The sequence below is a fragment of the Oreochromis aureus genome, linkage group 18 (genome assembly GCF_013358895.1).
Source record: "Oreochromis aureus strain Israel breed Guangdong linkage group 18, ZZ_aureus, whole genome shotgun sequence".
Taxonomy (NCBI): domain Eukaryota; kingdom Metazoa; phylum Chordata; class Actinopteri; order Cichliformes; family Cichlidae; genus Oreochromis; species Oreochromis aureus.
The window spans coordinates 21,655,723-21,675,070 of NC_052959.1; the positions used below are offsets into that span (position 1 = coordinate 21,655,723).

Sequence of the window (19,348 nt, forward strand, 5' to 3'; positions counted from 1 at the left end):
CAGTTACACCAAGTGTCAAATCAAACTGTCTCAGATTACTTTTCCTAAATCTCAGCCAGCTTTTGTCTTTTTGTACAATTTGTACAATCTTAACAACACTTGTATTTATGCAGTTTCACACTGAGATAAGTGTAGACAATCAGCAGAGTTTTAAGTAGGTTCTGATCTGATGCGTCCAGGTTGGTACATGGCAGTGGAACCTAACCGGGGTGATCAAATGAGCCCTGCTACCCTCCAGAGTCCCTCCATGAAACAGGCTAGCACCACCTGCATACTACACTTCTTCTACAACATGTATGGAGAGGGTATGTTTATAGGATGTATGTCTGCAGCAAATAAATAAATAAATAATACAATTAAAAAAAATGTATTCCAACCTTTGCAACAATCAATCAACAGATGCAGAAGAGCTGAATGTGCTACTGAAGGAGGGATCCAGGACCACCAGGCTGTGGTGGTTATCTGGTAACCATGGAGATTCATGGCACCACGGTGAAGTAACGATTGGCAGAATACCTCAGGACTTCACCATCCTGTTTGAGGCCTCCAGGACCTTCGATATGCCCAGATACATCGCTATTGATGATGTGGACTTCACCAACTGCAGCCTGCCTGGTAGGCTACCTCCTCTACCTGTGCGCTCTGATGTCCTCTTTATTTTTTTGTCCCTTTTGAAAATCACTTTTATTTTTTATCTTTTTAAAAATTATTATTAGAGCCACAGCCTCAGTGTCCTGAGGGTGTGTTCACATGCAACAACAGCGTGTGTGTGGACACCAACCATGTGTGTGACTTCAGCGATGATTGTGGAGACTGGTCTGATGAAAACAACTGTGGTGAGAAAAGAAAAATGCTCAGTGGAAGATTTTGTACTTGTACACTGAATTTTGTTTTCCTAAGAACGTTTTTTTCCCTGTATTAGTTACATTTATTTTTTAAATTCTTCTTCTTCTTTCTTTATCTGCTAATCACGTAGAGGTACAAGGTGTGTTGGAGCGATGCAGCTTTGAACACAGTCTGTGTTCCTGGGCAGCGAGTGATGTGGATACATCCGGAGCTGAGTGGACGGATCACAAAGGAGAGGACGCCTGGCCCCACCACGGGCCTCACAGGGACCACACACAAAATTCTGATGCAGGTCTGAGAGTTAAAGACTGAATTATCTTTCCTTTGCATCAGTAATGCTGTGATTTCTTTTATTGTTTAAATCCCTCTTATCCAAACAGGTCACTACATTATACCTGGAACACACCTGACTGCAAGTGGCGAGACATCAGAGATTCTGTCCAAAACTTTATTGCCCAGCTTTAATTGCACTGTGAGTTTACTGTATGTAAATGAAAGTGTTGTTTACAGAAAGACACAACCTTGTTTTTTTAGGGTACTGACAAGTCATGTTACAAAGTTACATAAAAGCTAAAAGAAAATCACCAAAATGTCAAATGGGGAGAAAAAGCAGACAGTTAATAAGCTTTTAATATGCTGCAGTGGTTTCATTAATGCAGATAATAGTAATAGCTGATGGGGGCAAAATCTTGACAGATTGACAAACTGCAGGAGATAATAATAATAACCTTTGATGTATTTAATAGCATCTATTTGAAGCACTTATGGGGCACAGTACAAATAAAAACTGCTGAACACTTCTGTAATTATACTACAGTAATAACAATGCTTATCTACACATATTTTTATTACCTTTCTGATACTTATCTCGAGTAATTGCAGTAAAATATTAACTACTCCTGCAGGTTGCTGAGTCTACAAGACTTCTTTAGCAAATATCATCCTGTCATCAGCCCGTACTTTTTTCAGGTGAGATTCTTCTACTTCAGCCTGAATGATGCTTCAGGACGACTGACTGCACAGTCCAGGACTCTACGGTCCGGTAGTGACGACAGAGTTTTATGGATCAGGGAAGCATCACAAAGCTACAGCTGGCAGAGAGCCGAGGTTACGTTGTCCTCTGCGACCAGCAGCAAGGTTAGTGAGGACACAAGCAGTTAATTAAATGGCAGCCACTGCCTCATGTGTATAAATGCTGTTAGACATCAACTTAAATAATAGGCTTAAATCCCTGACGCTTACAGACATTATTGAAATTATAAGACCAAGAAGACTGTGGAGGCCTTTGCACAAAAATGAAAATATCTGTAGATGAATGAATACTTCTTATATGTACAGTATAATTATGCATTGTATCAGAGCTGCTCCCTAGCAGAATAATAGGTAAAAGGCCACAGTGTAATCTTTGTTTTATCCTCAGATTGTCTTTAGGTATGAGCTCGGCGATGGTCCCAGAGGTCTGGTTGCACTGGACGATGTATCTTTCTCCAGGGATTGTGTATTTGACCCCGACAACAGCGAGCTACCTGACCCGTCGTTCACCTCTGCCCCACCATCAACCTCTAACACACCCACTTCTCCACACTTGACCTCTACTGCCCCAGTAAACCCCTGTCAGGTAAGCTGCAGAATTTGGCTTTATGTCTGTGATAGCAAACTAAACATAAATCATTCCATTAAAAACAACTCTAAATACACAGTGGGTATTTGTCTCTTTTTTTTCTTGATGCAGGATAATGAGTTTTTTTGCTGGCAGTCACCAGGAAAAGTGTGTATTCTGGCTACCTTGCAATGTGATTATCATCCAGACTGCCCGCAGGGGGAAGACGAAGCTGGCTGTGGTGAGAGCGGCATATTGCATTCAGCGTTTCTAGCAAGAAGTTTGTCTTAACAAAAGTGTTATTATCAAAGTCGTGGCAAAAAAACTATTGAAAAAAGGCCATTTAATCACTGTTTTTCCTGAATGTGGCTAATTGGAAAGGACATTTAAAACAGTGATGCTGCCATAAAATACACTTCTGTAGTCCTCTAAATGCTAATGTTGCCAGTCCTTAAAAAAAAAAATCCTCCTTTGCAATGGTTAAAATGGTTTATACATCCCATTTTAAAGCCTGCATGTTGTGGTGCTGCTGAATTTCATTATGAGTAGTGTTATTGTGTGGATGCCCTAAAAGGGCTTCCACACTATTGAGTTCCTGTTTCTCTTTATTCTTTATTCCACTATTTACTAGTTGCTTCCGTATGTTTTTCGGCACTTAACTACTCCCACAGTTTTTATCCGATTTTCACCATTCAAATCTTAAAAAATTCTGCTCTTTCTGCTCTTTCCGGCTATGACTTTTGGTGCTCATAACTTCTATACTTTCTGAGATATTGAATTTTTTTTTTGCAATATTTTTTGCCCATTTCTGCCATATTATAGATGGCCTCACTGATTTTCCTTGCTGGGTTGACCTGTGTTTTACCTCAGTGAGATGAGCATCCGTTCTCAGACTGGGAGGCCGGGGTTCAAATCCCGCTTATGGCAAAATTTCTTTCAGTTAACAGTTAAACTTTTTTAACTCTTTTTAACACAAATTTCAGCTTTTTCACCCCTTTTCAGCAGAATTTTCAGTTTTTTCACCCCTTTTCAGCACAAATACCAGCTTTTTCAGCTGTTTTCAGCAAAAACCTCTTTTCAGCAGAATTCTGCTCATTGACCTCTTTTCAGCAGAAGTTCTGCTGATTGAACTCTTTTCAGCAGAATTTTCAGAATTTTCACTTCTTTTCAGCTCAAATTCTGCTTATTCACCTCTTCTGCAAAATTTTCAGCCTTTTCACCTCTTATTAGCACAAATCTCAGCTGTTTTCAGAAAAAACTTTTGAGGAGAAATTCTGCTGATTCATCTCTTTTCAGTGGAACTTTCTGCTTCTTTATCTCTTTTCAGCAGAAATTCTGCTCATTCACCTCTTTTCTGCAAAGTGTTCAGCCTTTTCACCTCTTATCAGCACAATTCTCAGCCGCTTCTGCTCATTTCAGCAAAATTGTCAGTCTCTCCACCTTTTTGTTGTGAGAGTGACTTTGGCTCAGTGAGATGAGTAGCTACCTTGAGACCAGGAGGGCCAGGTTCGAATCCTGCTCAGGGCTATGTTTTTTTCACCACCATGCAACATTTCATCTTTTTCAGCTTTTCAGCAGACAGCTTCAGCATTAAGGCATCCACACAGCATTTTCGCAGGAAATGCAAATTTTTCTAGTTACATTTTGTCTCCTCTTGACAAAGTAAATATGTTCCAGTAAATATTACCAAACAGTATTATGAAATTTCACTCTTACTTACAGTGTTTATCCACTGTATAAAGATAGTTTTATTCTCAGGCTTTTTTTATGCCAAATATTCATTTTTTAAGCCGTGCTGTGTAAAAAAGAAGCACTGTAATAGTTGGGAAAGTTTTCATAAGAGCAATAAATCACACACAGATGGACTCTGCATAGAAGTGAGTTGCACATTTATCCCCAAACAGGTCATGTGCTAGTTCAGCGCCAATGAAAGAAGAAAATTAACTCCTTGCACAGTTATGCAGTGTTGTGATTTGCAACACTTAATGACAATTTCAGTGCTTTGGCATAACCCCAAAGGGGCTGTTTGTGCTAGAAAATCCTCCAATGTGGTTTAATTAAAACAAAGAAGAGTGGCTCATATTCCTCCACAGCAATGTGAAAGATTCATTGCCAGTTATCACAAACCCTTCGCTGCCAAGGGTGGTGACTACAGTTATCAGGTTTAAGGGGTGATTACTTTTCACATATGGGAGACTGGTAGGTTTGGATAGCTTTTTTTTACCTCTTTTGTGCCTTGAACAGGAGAAAACTGGATCAGTTATGCTCTTCTTTCTTTTGAGGCTTGTTTTTTTGGGCCCAGCACCTGTTTTTTCTTTGGCCGTGATCACCATGAATATTGTGACTGTTTTATCAGCAGAAATTCTTTTGACTGACGCACCTGCATACAACACAAAATCTTTTATAAGTGGTTTACTTCTCTCGAGCGAGTGATTTCTACAGCAGTGTTACATCCTGATTTGAACCCTTCAGGTCCGTGCACGTTTGAGAATGATCAGTGCCGATGGACTGATGTTAGCGATGGACAGAGCAAGTGGCAGAGGCAGCGAGCCAGTAACAACACTGAGCCACCCACTGATCACACTACAGACACAGGTGGCTGTTATTGAGCAGTTCATTGATGTTATTGTCATAGCTTCACTTCACAGCGTGTTTAATCACCAGGTGTCTGTTATTCTCAGGCTACTACATGAGAGTTAATTTCAGTAAGGGGTCTACACAGAGTGAAGCTCAACTCGAGAGTCCCTCACTGTCTCCTTCGTCCCCCTACTGCCAGATTCGGTAAGCAGTGATGCGCAGACAAATGATCGTGTAAAATCTATTTATTTTGATGGATATATTCGATGGATATGTCTGTGTATGAATTGCTCAATGCTTCAAAGCTCCCCTCCCCTCTTTCTACCATGTAAGTGTCTTCCCAATCCAACGCTCTCTCTGCTTCTTCCTTCCTTCTTTCCTACACACAGGTTTCACTTCCACATCAGTGCAGAGAGTGCTGGGTCACTCAGAGTGCTTATGCAGCAAGCTGGAGGGAGTGAAGCAATCTTGTGGTCACGTAGTCACAGCACCGTCTCTCATTGGAGCCTGGAGCATCTGCCTCTTGGCCTGCACCAGCAGCCTTATAAGGTGTTTGATTTTGCCTCCTCTCAACAATGAAAAATGTACACGGGAAGTCATGAGAACAAATGAGTTTCATATAATAATAAATACTAATCATTAAAAGGTGTCTGACCATTTTTTGTCCCCAGGTTTTGTTCAGTGGTGTGAATAATGCAGCTGCTACTCAAGACCATGTTGTTGCTGTGGATGATATCTCTTTTCTAAACTGTGAAAAATCCTACCAACCGCCAGGTACATAAAAGTTAATTCAAAGTGACTGTTAGTGAATATATGACATGAGAGGTAGGGGAATGAGTGTGGTGCATGTATCATTTTATATCCATTTTTGTGCCATGTTCAGACTTCCAGGGTTATTTCTATTTTTCTTCCCTTCTCAGCTCTGGCGTCCTTTGGCTGTTCTTTTGAAGATGGTCTGTGTGCTTGGGTTCAGGGGGCTGAGGATCAGCTGGACTGGCTTAGCGGGACAGGTCCTACTCAAACCTCTAACACCGGGCCTGCAGGAGACCACACCAGCAGCAAAGGTCCTTTTACCTCATGCTAAATTTTCATTACACTAACATTTTTACAATAATAGCAAGTCACAATATGGTATTGTTATATATTTATGGACTACCAATTGCCTTGTGTCCTTTAAGGCTGGCCTTTGTAACCTTTGCTGAGCAGCAGCCACTGTAACCATTAATGCAAATTGACTGTTGACATTATGACAAGTAGAACTGAGTGAACATGACAGAAAGTAGACTGAGTAATGTCCATCACAAAATCACAAAATGGCAAAATGCACATAGAAGACAAATCCAGGCTGTCAGAGTAAGACTAACTGCAGGACGGTGCATCTTAATTCCACAGTTAAAGCTTGAAATTGATTAACTGGGGAGTTTTCATAAACTATTATAAACATTAGCTTGGTTTTTGGGACTATATAACCAAAAAGAAAGAGTATTGTATTGCTTGAAGCAGTGGCATGCTTACATAAAATTATAGTCTTACAAAATGTCTATTTCTTTTTACCTTTAGCATTTCTCAATTTTGGTTTCTAAAATTCTCTCTTTAAACTTTTTATGACTCTAAAATGACACAATGTGAAAGTGGAGCATCACTCCTCACATGCCACATATGCAAGCTGAGGACATAAGTTGCAAATTTATTTTTACTAAAACCTTGAAGTTGTCTTGTTTTTGTTTCACAGGGAAATACCTTTACATCGAGAGTTCCTCACCGAGCATCAAGGGTGATTCAGCCCAGCTGAAGTCTTCACTGCTTCCACCTGCTGGTGAAAAAGGATACTGTTTGTCATTTTGGTACCACATGTTTGGAACCACTGTGGGTTCCCTCAAAATGTTCCTGCAAACATCTGATCCCTTAGAGAAAACCCTGGTAAAAATATGCATGAAATTAGTCATTTTCTCAATTTGTTTTATATCCAGTGAACGCCAAAAAAGATGGCAGAAGCCTTAAGAAGGCCACTTAGGGTTTTTTTTTTTTTTATTGTTAGTCATTCCGTTTTAGTCTGGACACGTTACTTCCCTTTACTGCAGGAAAAAAAGGAAAAAAAACGTCTGTGTGGCCGATTGAGAAATATTTGCGGCTGTTTCCACTGTGTTTTTCTCTGTGTTATTATACTTTTCACATTGTTGTGAAATGCTCATTGCAAAATCACATTAATGCATGGCATAATGAATGCAAGATGCACACTTTCAGTGCATAACACTGTGTTGCAAAAATCCTCCTCACATCCTCATTGAGTGAATCAGCATCCTGTCTTTCCTGTAGGTGTGGCAAAAATCAGGAAACCAAGGAGATGAGTGGCTGCAGGTTCAGAGCCATGTGATCCTGCAGAAAGTCCACCAGGTTGTTCTGGAGGCAGCAGTGGGGGGAGAGGCTGGAGACATAGCCATCGATGACATCTCCTTGAGTCTGGGAGGATGTCCTGTTTCTGGTAATGGAGCTAAAAATGATTAAAAAAAATTCCAAGCAATCACATTAATGTCTGTAATTTGCTATTTTTGCTACACATTTTGAGTAATTATTATGTTTCCTTTCCAGCATACTAGCTGTATAGATCAAGTAAAATGTTGAGTGGGGGAGTAATAGTCATTTTGCAAGTATTCGTTTTAAAAATGATGCAATAAGTGTATAAAAACATACCAGGTACTTCAGGTGGGCATTTCAAGTTGCCCTGCCTCACACTCTCCTCTCCTCATATACCAAAACAAGCCCTCCCAAATTTGTGAGGAAGCTGCCAAATTTCTATTTCTTCCTCTGTCGGCTAATGCCCTGCATCTCTCTCTGATGTTTCAAACTTCCATCATCCCAACATCCACCCCTTGGCTCCAAAGAGATGTTTACTTAAGCTTAGACTCTAATTGCATTCATTTGCTCTATTAGATTCCAAACAGGAGCTCTCTGACCAAAACATATCATTGTTAAGCAGCTCACTGAAACTGCAGCTGAAAGTAGTCTTATCCAATGCACAGGGAGCACATATAGCTTACAAGTAGACAGTAATGTAATTAACTGCAACAGATATTCCAGTATTAATCAAGAACTATCATGTCTAATGTCCCCAGATTAAGTTAAAATGTAATAATGTTGTACAGATTTGTGTGACTTTGAGCACGGGAGCTGTAACTGGCAGCAGCAAGCAGCCGGTGATTCTGAGTGGATCAGACATCAGGGATATACTCACAACCCTTACACAGGACCAGAGAGCGACCACACCACCAGCACACCTACAGGTCACTACTTCTACCTGCCTTCATCGTCTACTGACCGAGCTGGCCAGAAAGCTGCAATGTTTTCATCGCTGTACCCAGCAGGTGAGAGACTCACCGGTATTATTATTTAATGCAGACGGGGGCCTGCGTTCAAACAGGGCCAAAACAGTTCAGAGGATTCAGATGTGTTTTTTTGTCCTTCAGACAAAGGATCTTGCGTGCAGCTGTGGTACCACATGTATGGCAAAGGAATGGGGACGTTAAATGTTTACCAGCAAAGTGAAGACGGGAAGGAAGCTCTGATTTTCTCTCAGACAGGAGACCAGGGCCTTCTGTGGAGGTTTGCTCAGGCTTCTCTTCTGCCTCAGCTTCATCCTTACAGAGTGAGTCGCAAAGATCCATCCAAACTAGTGAACAGAGTAATTTAAGTCGTCCTTGATTTAGTCCAGTGAGAAAATTAGTTTTGTGTATTCAACACATACAGAAACAGAGGGCAGCGCTCCAACTGTAAACCAGTGCCTTGATCAGAGGCACAAAAACAGTTACATGAATGACACGTGTGAACAAATAGATGCACAGACAATAATTAAGCAAAGTAAAAGTACAGTGTCTAAATACATTTTTAATTTTTCACACTCAAATTTTTGGGAATATATTTATTTTAGTTGTTTTTATTCTTTATTTTTTTCAACAGCTTTGTTTACTGGTAAAAACAACTTAGCTTCAGTAACTGAATTATTTAAAAAAGTATCAAGTTTGCACAGGATATATATAAAAGTCAATATAACCAGCTCAAAGTATGCTGTAAAAAATATTTAAATGAGCTCCACCTTATCCTGATATACACCATACTTAATGCTTGTCTGTTAATTCAGTAGCTATAAAATATTAGCACATTTAAATACAGGTTTAACCCTGCCGTGGATCATTATGTCCCCATAATCAGTATTATTACTCGCTACTGAGGTTGTTCTTTTTTTTTGCTTGTTTTTTTGATGACACTGTACATTCACTTCCACTACATTGTGGTATTGTTACGCAAGTAAACTCTGGGAGTGTTTTTTTCATTACTACCACTGTATATATTTGTAAGCCATTTCCTTTATGTTGTTTTGATACGCTGCTTAATTTGACTGTGTTTAAACACCATCTGTAAATATTCAAAATAATGTAAGAGGTGTTATATTTTCATTTAATCTTTGTGTTGTGTAGTAAAAAAACTGTTTCTTGTAAAATTGAGTTGTACACATGCACTAATTGTTCCCAGAAAAGTACAGTTTCCTGGTAATAATGTGGTGAAGAAGAGTAATTTACAAAAAACAGAAGACCAATATTTCAAAACCTGACCACATTAAACTGCATAAGCACATATTACTGTGAAAGTTTATTTTCTTGGGCAGACAAAAATTGTGGCACATTAATTGGTACCAGTACTTTGAGTGTACAGCAGTGCAGTGTCACGCAAATGATACAAAAATGTAAAATAACACTAAAATAACTCTTCCACTAAGATTTTTTAAAATCCGGTGCTTTTTGTCTCAGATTGTGGTGGAAGGTGTGAAGGTTGGCCCTACACAGGAGGGGGACATGGCTATTGATGATGTACAGCTGACTGATGATCAGTGTCCTCCTCGTGGATTTTGTGACTTTGAGAACACGATGTGTAGCTGGAGCAACCTGGGTGAAGGAGTCGACCAGGGAGAGTGGCTCCGTGGCAGTGGTGGTTCCCCAAACCCACATACAGGACCCAGTGTGGATCACACTACTAATTCCACACAAGGTAGTAACTATACCGGATAGAGATATAAAGTAGACTTTACAGATGCATAAAAAACACAATTGCCACGAGTTCAGTTATACAGCACGAGTGACTCAAGCAGCATTCATAAAGAATCATTGTGGGAATAAAGCACTTTACAATTATTGGCTCATGAGAAATAGCAAATGAGCACTGACTGTTTGAACTTTCATGCATGAAACACTTGGCTTAATGCCTAATGCAGAAGTAAGCTGTAAACCACATGACAAAACTGTTAGCAAGAGGTCACTTTTTACACAAGCAGCAAATATAGAGCTACATTTATTCAATGTGTGCATTAACCTGATGTTCTTGAGTCCAACATTCACTTTTATTTTATGTCTCTTTTGGGTCTCCCCTGCTCCTGGAGGAACCTGGAGGAGTTCTTAGTTGCCTGAGTCTATGATAGTCTCCAGATATATAAATAGATTAATTAGATTAATTCTAAATAGAATATAAATATTAATTGTAGCAGTTTTATTCACCAATAAGGTTCCGCATAGAGACATAATTGATTATATAGAATAATTTGTCATCGGTAGACTGTGTTTGGGTACAAATACATAAACCTTATTATAGGTACAATTGGAAAAAAGGTATCAGTTTACCAGATTTGTAGTCAGCAAGTCCACCATTTTCCAACACTATGGCCTAAAGGAAGTATACCATCTGATAAGATAAGATAAGATAAGATAAGATAAGATAAGATAAGATAAGATAAGATAAGATAAGAACTTTATTTATCCTGAGGGAAATTCTTTTGTCGTTCATTCTTTTGATATGCATGCTTGTTTGAAATCACACTGTTTTTTATGACACTGGCTGCTGTTATTAATCTGAATGTGCTTGCTGTGTTTCCATCAGGTCACTATGTTTACGTGGACAGTTTTGTGGGTGAGTGGGGAGACTCATCCTTCCTGGTCAGTGATGTTTTACAGCCCTCCACACGAGGGCACTGTCTCACATTCTGGTACCACATGTATGGAAACCATGTTGGGACTCTCCGTGTCTATATAAATAACTGGTAAATACTTCTGTCTGAAGATCATCAATATTAAACAATATTATTATACTAATGAAATTTTCTGCATTACATAATGTCGTCCTGTCTTGCAGGAAAATGCAGGCTGGTGGCGATGAAGTGGGCCTATTGAAGTGGACTGAAACAGGAAACAAGGGAGAAAAGTGGCAGATGGCGAATGTGTCTGTCACACATGATGAAGCATTCTGGGTATTAATGAGCTTGTGATAAGTTTCATGTGGAGAAATACATGAAATATAAAAGTGAAAAATGAAATGTTGTTTTTATATTGCAGCAGATTAAATTACAGATTACTTACCATTTACAGTTGTAATATTATATTCTTATGGTATATATTTAAAATTATGACTTATTCAGTTTCATCTCATTCAGCATCACGACGTGGATGTGTGCACTGCTTTTGCCGTTACCAGACGATGAACATTTCATGACCTGATTGTTCCTCGTGTTTTAACTTTGCTCTTTGATGCATAACAGTTCTTCTCACTTGGTTCTTCATAATATTTAATGATAATTTCACTTATGGATGTTGTGCTTATCTTGCATGATCAAAATTAGTAAACTGATTTTGATGCAATGGTCAGATTGTCCATAGACACAAAATGTTAATGCAAGTCAATTATGCAGAGAAGGTCTGACAACACTTCATGAACCTCAGCATTAACAAAACACTGAAATATTAAACTAACAGCAGCACTTAAGAGATTATGTATTTGTACGGGTTTACTGAGGATTTATATAATTTGTGCCTGAGTGTTTCACTTTTTATCAAAGCCTTCATTGTCTGGGGATTGTGACAGATGTCAGGAGCAAGCGTTTGAAGTTATAGGCGATGGCATACGTGCTGTAAATGCACTTGTATTTATGGGCTTTAAGACTTTATTTACATTTAGATAACAGATTGTTTGTCATTACAGCAGTTCTCTTAAACCTACGACTCACTGACTTCATTCACTTCATTCCCTTTAATTTAACCAGTCTGGATCATAATTTTGTGTTTGCATGGAAGTAATTTTATTCTTCTTATGTGATTTGTACACAGCTGCGTGAGCTGAGAGGTGGGCAGCAGTATATATTTGACAGCTACGTTACCTCGCTACAGTCTGCTTCATGTTTTTTTTAGATATATATATAACCTTTAAACTTCTCTCTCTTTCCTTTGCCACAGTTTGTGTTTGTGTATCAGCGAGGCAGGACCGCAGGTGGGGACGTTGCTCTTGATGACATCACCATCGTCCCAGGCAGCTGCTACACAGAGCCTCCCATTGATCACTCTGATAATAAGGGTAACTGGAAGCCTCCGGAGGATACTTCATAAATACGTGTTACTATTTTTTTCATAGAAAACTAGAAGGAAATAATTTCTTGTACTGTAGAATAATGCTTTTCTTGTGTAAAAATGGACAAATTATTTGTGGGTTTACATATTATCCCCAGTCACCATAGCAAAACACCTACTTGCATTAATATTTGGGACAGACACAGTCTCTTTTTTTTCTTTTGCACTTTATAACACAGACTGCCAAGTAAGGTTTACTCCCATTTGTTCAAATCAAGATACTTTAAATTGGTCATGAATATTTATCATTTGATTTTGGCAGCTTGAAATTAATTTTTAAAACAAATCAAACACGACTAAATACTGAAAATGGATACATGTGATATTTATATATGTCTAGGTTGTTTACCTCCACAGGACAGTGTGAATTTGACTGAACAATGACTACACAGTGCTGCTCATTTATGTGCTTTTATCTGCCTTCACTGATAAGAAGAACATTTTTGAATAATCTCAGCTTCATCTTTCAGAAAGTGAAATATTGGAAAAACAATAATCTGTTTGAATGTGCATTCATCATGGTTCTCTTCGTGTGCAGGTATGATTGTCGGCCTTGCAGTTGGGCTAATTGTTCTTGCTGGGATCATCATCTTCATCGTCCTTGTTATGCTGAACCAAAATCATAATAAAATGTAAATTTAACAACAGCGATTAGGGATTCAATATCAGCTGCACAATAATGATGAATGCTCATTTTTGATGTTCAGTAACATTTGCGCTTTGTCGTCAGGAATCAGCAGTTATTTGTGAACGATGATGCGATTAACCAGAACTCAGTGTTTGACCTGTATGACTGCAGAATAGACGTAAGTAACCATGATGTGGTAACAGGAAACCTGGTTTTATATCAGATTTATTTAAATATGTTTCTTTTCAGGGCACGCAACATAGCACTGAATCTGACTTCTCCTTCTTTAACAAGATTTATGATCCATCGCCGCAAGCAAGGGAGGCCGCCACTTCATCGACTGATGCTTAGACCAGATGTTTTTCTGTCAAAATAAATAAAATAAGTAAAATCTAAATGATTTTCTTTTTATTGAATAGATGTTAATTTCATGAAATCAAGTAAATTATGTTAGAATGTGCATGTGGGACTTTTCTCAGGAGAGAACATACTGTAATCATTAATTCCTTATGTGTAGGATGCATCCCCCTAGTGGGCCCTGAAGATACTGCAGGTTGGCGTAACCTTATAACCTTATTATATATATATCTTTTATTGCCTTTTAAACTACTTAAATAAAAAAACAAAACAACACTAGAAGAAGGCGGCCATTGTATTAAAAATGAAGCATTACTCTTAATTTTCTGACCCATTTTCCCATCTTTAGCATCCACTTGTGACAAAAAAAAGACTGTCATAGGGGAAATGGCTATCAGGTGCAAGAAGTAAAGCTGCTGGCAGCAGGTCGACACGAAATCAAAGTGAATCAGTAAAAAATACAATGAAGGAAATACTTGCGAAACTTATAGTCTTCTTATTTTACGAAACAATACATTTTCTTGTCATAGTGTTATAGAGGGCACTTTTTCTACAAAGGATCTTATGATGTCCAAAAGCAGTAACTAAACTGTATAACTCATCTGCACAACAGATTCGGGGTAGTGGCTCAGTTTCTGACCACGCTATTGAGGTTTACTACAGTGTCTAATATACACTGGTGCAGCGGTCTCCATTCCATGGTTATATTAGCATCTATGGTTATATTAGCATCAAAACACACTTGAAGTGCTACTTCTAAAAGGTTTTCCTTACGGAGGATGCATATTTTCAACAATGATGTTGGGTCCTGAGCCCACCCACTTCAACAACTGTGTCTGTCCTGATTGCCCATATGAAGTATTTTCTTAGGTTTTGTTTTCAATTATCAAAAAAAATTAAATAAGTAAATGTAAAAAGAATTAATTTGTTTTCTTTTCTAAAAACAAATCTAAAAGGTACAATGTATTAAGTTATCATAGGTTATCATAGGCTAATTGTGACCAATCACAACAATCCATTTCACACTGATCAATAACTGTACTTCATGGTCCAGAGGTTGTTCAACAGAGTTAAAATTAAAAACATTTTCTTCTGTTATTTCACGGCCCATCCTAATTTAAATTTGCCTATCCAAAATCAGAAACCTATCCAAGTCAAGTAAAATACTTTTACCACAAAAAAAGAAAGAAAAAGAAAAATATTTAATTTCAAGGATGATGATTGAAGTACTCTGATGTTCTGCAGACACATTCTTTACTACCCAGTTTTTTAAAATCCTGGAAACACCTGCTTTTAAGATTACCTGTTTGCATAACGTAATAATCTGTGTGTGCAAGAGATTTTAAAAAAGTGTGTTCTAGAACATCGAGGGCCCCTTTTTTCCTATTTTCATTAATTTATTTGATTACTCAAAATAAATAAATTAATAAAAATGATAACTGGAGCTTCATGGGGCCCCTGCTTGGGTTTGAGAACATCACTACTGCGCCCCTGTGTCCGTTCGACGAACCCACAAGGGGGGGGATCGTTAAATTACATGTTTTAAAGCAAAAGATTGGCACTTAACCAACCTCCTCATTTAGTCCCACCGTGGCAGACATCTAGACACATCGAGCAGCAGTTGAAGACAGTCGCTTTTTTTTTTTTTTTTTTACGGCTGTTAGCCCACCAAACCACGTGGGACGTTATACTCGACGGCTTCATTGAACGAGCTCACAATCAGAGAGTACCAGGAAGACAGAGGGAGAACTGTGCTGAAAGAACAATGGGAGTAGACGTCGAAACCCTCAGACCAGGAGACGGTAAAGCTTTTTTTTTTGTCCTCCCCTCTTCAGTCCCAATTATTCCATCCTTTTAAAACTACATTTGCCTTTGGATGTATATCAACCTTCGTTTTCTTTCTTCAGGAAAGACTTTTCCGCAGAAAGGATCGATGGTTTCAGTGCATTATGTCGGTAAGCCTCGCCTCTTTTTGACCATTTATTCATTTACTTCGTGATTTAAAAAATAAATATGTATTAGTATAAGCTGGGGTTATAATAAGCATAATTTCTCATTTGGTGTACCTGCGGAGAGTTAAATCAGAGTATTGGTGGTGGTGGCAGCAAGCTAATTCTATAGCTAGCACCGCTTAGCTTAGCTTAGTTTAGCGTAGCATAGCTTAGCCCCTGGAAATGAGGGGGCGGATAGCCTGGCTCTAAAGACACCGTCTCTGTATTCTTGCCCACCGTTAAGATTGCCACGTAATACCTACAATAAATAAAATGTGAGAAACGCTAGGGTAGCATGTGTCTCTTTATTCTAAGTATTTGTGCTAATGTGAGCTATTCTAGCTGCATCCTGACGGCAGCTTCCGGTGTCCCAAGATGTCGAACAATTCCTGCTGAAACTAAGCAGCACCGTGTGCTCTCAGCAGTGCATTTTTACACCTTGCGTTTGAATTCCACAGTACAGCCACTCGAACCTTTACATTTTTACCGTTTGGCTTCGCGGAGGCTATCAGGCTTTGACTTTATTAATTTGGGGCTGCTGTCTGACAGGCACCCTGACAAACGGCAAGAAGTTCGACTCCTCCAGGGACCGAGGATCACCCTTCCAGTTCAAACTGGGCGCAGGTGAAGTCATCCGTGGTTGGGATGAAGGTGTAGCTCAGGTAAGTGGCGCTTTGAAGGGGCACACTGATCAATGTTATGTTAAACACATGAAGATACGTTCGTTGTTTTCGTTTTGGGATTTGAAATAGCCCCGAGTAATTTTCCCCTGAAAAATAACAAAACAAAAATATCACTGTGGCTTACTTTTGTGTTTGTGTAAGATTATTCTAAGTCACAAATGAATCTGTTAAGGTGTTGCCGCCTTTAATTATCAGAGGCTGCAAATATGAGCAGAAACCAGGCCATCCATTATCTTCATGTTACACTCTGAGCCATTTTATCTGATGTTTGCTAGCAAGCCATTTTAATTCTGTTATTTAAGTACTGTTTTTTTTGTTTGTTTGTTTGTTTGTTTTTTTAAGAGCTTGTGCTTTATCATATAGATTTTTATTTAATATTTGCATACTTATTTTGATTTCAAGAGGGTTTTATTTATATTTTTTTAATGAAGTAATGGCATGTCAAAAATACCAGAGATTTCATTGCTTGGTCAGATTATGAGGTAAAACTGTTTCATAACGGTATGTCGAAGACCGTAATTAGGATTGGTTGTTCTTTGCTTTTTATTTCATGTTTCTTATTCACTTAGTAATGAAGTACACAAAGGCCAAAACAGACTACTGTGGTTACGAGGTCTATAGGTTTAAATATTTCAAAATACAAACATATTTTTCTGCACAGAAAAAAACACATTGCGATTGGTTTGGTTGCCAGCATCTTGCTGCTATTGTCTGAAATTTGCAAGGAAGACACTGCCTTTTCCGCAAATACTCGCCCACTACTTGCTGCACAGTAGTAAAACACAAGTGCAAACTGGAAGTGCAGACCAATCAGCAGTCATGCAAACTGCAGCAGGTGCACACACAGTGAAACTGTTCATGCTGCACGCTACAGTAACAGAAAATAAAGGCGGCTTTCATCTGGTGCCTTTAGGCCTAGTTTAAGTTGTTGTTTGTTGCTGTCTTATATGGCTTCAGTCTCCTAAGCCGCATGAAACGTCTAATGAACTATATTCACTTGAGTAATAGGACATTCATTATTAAAACCAGGAGTTCTCAGCCTCAGCTGGACTTTTATCTTTTTCTTTTTTTTTCTCCGTTTTCTTATTTTTAAAACACGTCTTCAAAGCTGTATCAATCACTGGGAGGGCTTTAAAAAAAAAAGTAGACTTTGTTCATTTCACTCACCTATCTAACTTGGTCTTCATCTCCTCCACAGATGAGCCTGGGCCAGGTGGCCAAGCTGACCTGCTCTCCGGACTACGCATATGGCAGCAGAGGATATCCACCCATCATCCCTGCAAATTCCACTCTTATCTTTGAAGTGGAGCTTCTGAAATGCTGAGGGTTTAAATTGAGTGTTACTGTTCATTTTTTCCTCATCTTTTCCATCCACATTTAACAGTTTGATCAAAGGTGCTGTCATTATCATTCACAAACACTGATTAATTATTGTAGAAAGAATTTAAGATGTACTTGAGACAAATGAGACCAGGCGAATAAGCGTCTTAGATTGGGTAGCGAGATGATTGTAAAGTCTCTAAAATTTCAAGTAGTAGTAAAACAATTTGGGGAAATACTGGTAGCTTTCTTACTGGAAGTCGGATGACATCAATAATACTTCTCTTTGTTTAATAAATATGAAAAACCCAGCTTAAGTCCAGAATCAAGAGTGCTTTATCTTGTGATTTTTAAATAAAATTATTTCAGTGGTTTCTTTCTTTGACCATACTCAATCTCTCCAATGAACTGACCAATAGGTTCTGGGTTTTTTTTCTCATTCTGCTGTAGAACAGCACTGAAAATCTAACTGTAATTAGTGATCTAGAGGTGTTGGTAAATGGGTTTACTGACTTTTAAACAGTAGGTTCATGTTCACCAAATGCATATGAGCAATATTGATCTCATCTCACTTTATGTAGAAAGTCGTTACCAAAAAAAACCTGTTTAATAGGTTTCAGATGAAACCTTAAACTGTGGCATTGGATGAAAAAAATCAGTATTAAAGGATACGATTGCTGAATCTGGCCAGTTTATGTTGGTAACCTGAACATGACAATTTAATGCAGTCTTGGTTGCTAAGTGAACTTTATTTAGCCTATTTTTTTCCTGCCACTTGCCTGTTGAATTTTTAAGTTACCTGTTAATTATCTGCATCTTAGCTATTACTAAACGCAAAGGGCACACGATAAAGCGCAAAAAAAAAGACGAGTACCATTTCAAAACATGTTGGATATCAGTCCTTTTTAGGAAATGTTCATATTATTCAAGCGTTTTTAAAGTAGTGTGGTAATCCCTGTCAAAAATGCACATATAACACCTTTTAGTGAATATATTTTTTTCTGAGTAGATTTATCCCTTCAATAAAAGCGTTGATTTGACAGCTTAAACAACTGAGAAAATGGGAAACTCTTTCTTTGTTTGGAAATAGTAATGCATGGTGACCTGTTCAGTTTCAAACCTAATCATGCCATTTATATTGTTGGTTACATTTTACGAAACCTGTTCTCCTTTAACTTTCCTCCTGTATCTTTTGAAGTTACAAAGTGTCCTTGTCTTTTGTCATAATACAGTCACATTACTGGTAGTGGGGTTTTTTCTTCACTGTATCATCCATTGGAATTTGTCTTATGTTTGGAAACTGCATTCTTGAATTAAAAGCGTAAACTACAAATGTCTCATTCATTGCTACAACAAGTCTCTTTGGGAAGTCTAGTTTAGAAGACTGTTTTATTTCCAAGCATTGGTGCAGATTTCTAAATGACTAAAAATGTGTTTTTGTTCTGCTTGCTTAAATGTATGTTAAAATTGAAATCCTTAATAGAAAAGATCAGTTCATAATGAAACAGCATTGTGTAAAATAGCATAAAGAATATATTGCAAAATTAAATTTACTCAAGTACATGTGTTAGAGTATATCATCTCATGTGCCACTGTGCTTTTTTTTCATTGTATATTCTGATCTTGATTTGTTGAGTTGTAAAGTAGAATTTAGCAAAAAACATATACAGATATATAGCCTTTAATATAGTTATATAGTATAGCTACACTTCTACTGTGATGCACAAGATGCCGGAGAAACAAAGCAGAGTAAAGCAATAAACAGAAATATTTGGGTACAACCTGGTGGCTCTGAATGTCTCAAGATTACTTTATGTAAGAAGGATCCATCAAGTGGAACGATCTTTGTTAAAAGAATCCCGGTCATTCGATATGTGTTTGGGCTTTTATGAAGCCTATTTAACAAA

General features: G+C 38.2%; 2 protein-coding genes across 2 annotated transcripts; both read left to right on the plus strand.

Moving 5' to 3' along the window:
• The first annotated feature begins 184 nt into the window (after nucleotides 1–184).
• Nucleotides 185–13,481, plus strand: LOC116317811 (MAM and LDL-receptor class A domain-containing protein 1-like). Its single transcript, XM_031736687.2, has 24 exons — nucleotides 185–305; nucleotides 400–615; nucleotides 717–836; nucleotides 977–1,138; nucleotides 1,227–1,318; nucleotides 1,816–1,983; nucleotides 2,267–2,464; nucleotides 2,579–2,687; nucleotides 4,919–5,041; nucleotides 5,128–5,227; nucleotides 5,413–5,572; nucleotides 5,695–5,797; nucleotides 5,944–6,087; nucleotides 6,756–6,943; nucleotides 7,340–7,505; nucleotides 8,167–8,385; nucleotides 8,488–8,666; nucleotides 9,826–10,063; nucleotides 10,946–11,105; nucleotides 11,198–11,312; nucleotides 12,292–12,409; nucleotides 13,001–13,094; nucleotides 13,193–13,268; nucleotides 13,340–13,481. Exons 1-24 carry the CDS (start codon nucleotides 188–190, stop codon nucleotides 13,439–13,441), a joined length of 3,468 nt encoding a protein of 1,155 aa, XP_031592547.2. The 5' UTR covers nucleotides 185–187; the 3' UTR covers nucleotides 13,442–13,481.
• A 1,625-nt stretch (nucleotides 13,482–15,106) lies between these two features.
• Nucleotides 15,107–18,774, plus strand: LOC116317812 (FK506-binding protein 1-like). The gene is made up of 4 exons (XM_031736688.2): nucleotides 15,107–15,249; nucleotides 15,355–15,402; nucleotides 15,988–16,100; nucleotides 17,320–18,774. The coding sequence occupies exons 1-4, from the start codon at nucleotides 15,213–15,215 to the stop codon at nucleotides 17,443–17,445; spliced, it is 324 nt and encodes a 107-aa protein (XP_031592548.2). The 5' UTR covers nucleotides 15,107–15,212; the 3' UTR covers nucleotides 17,446–18,774.
• The last annotated feature ends 574 nt before the right edge of the window (nucleotides 18,775–19,348 follow it).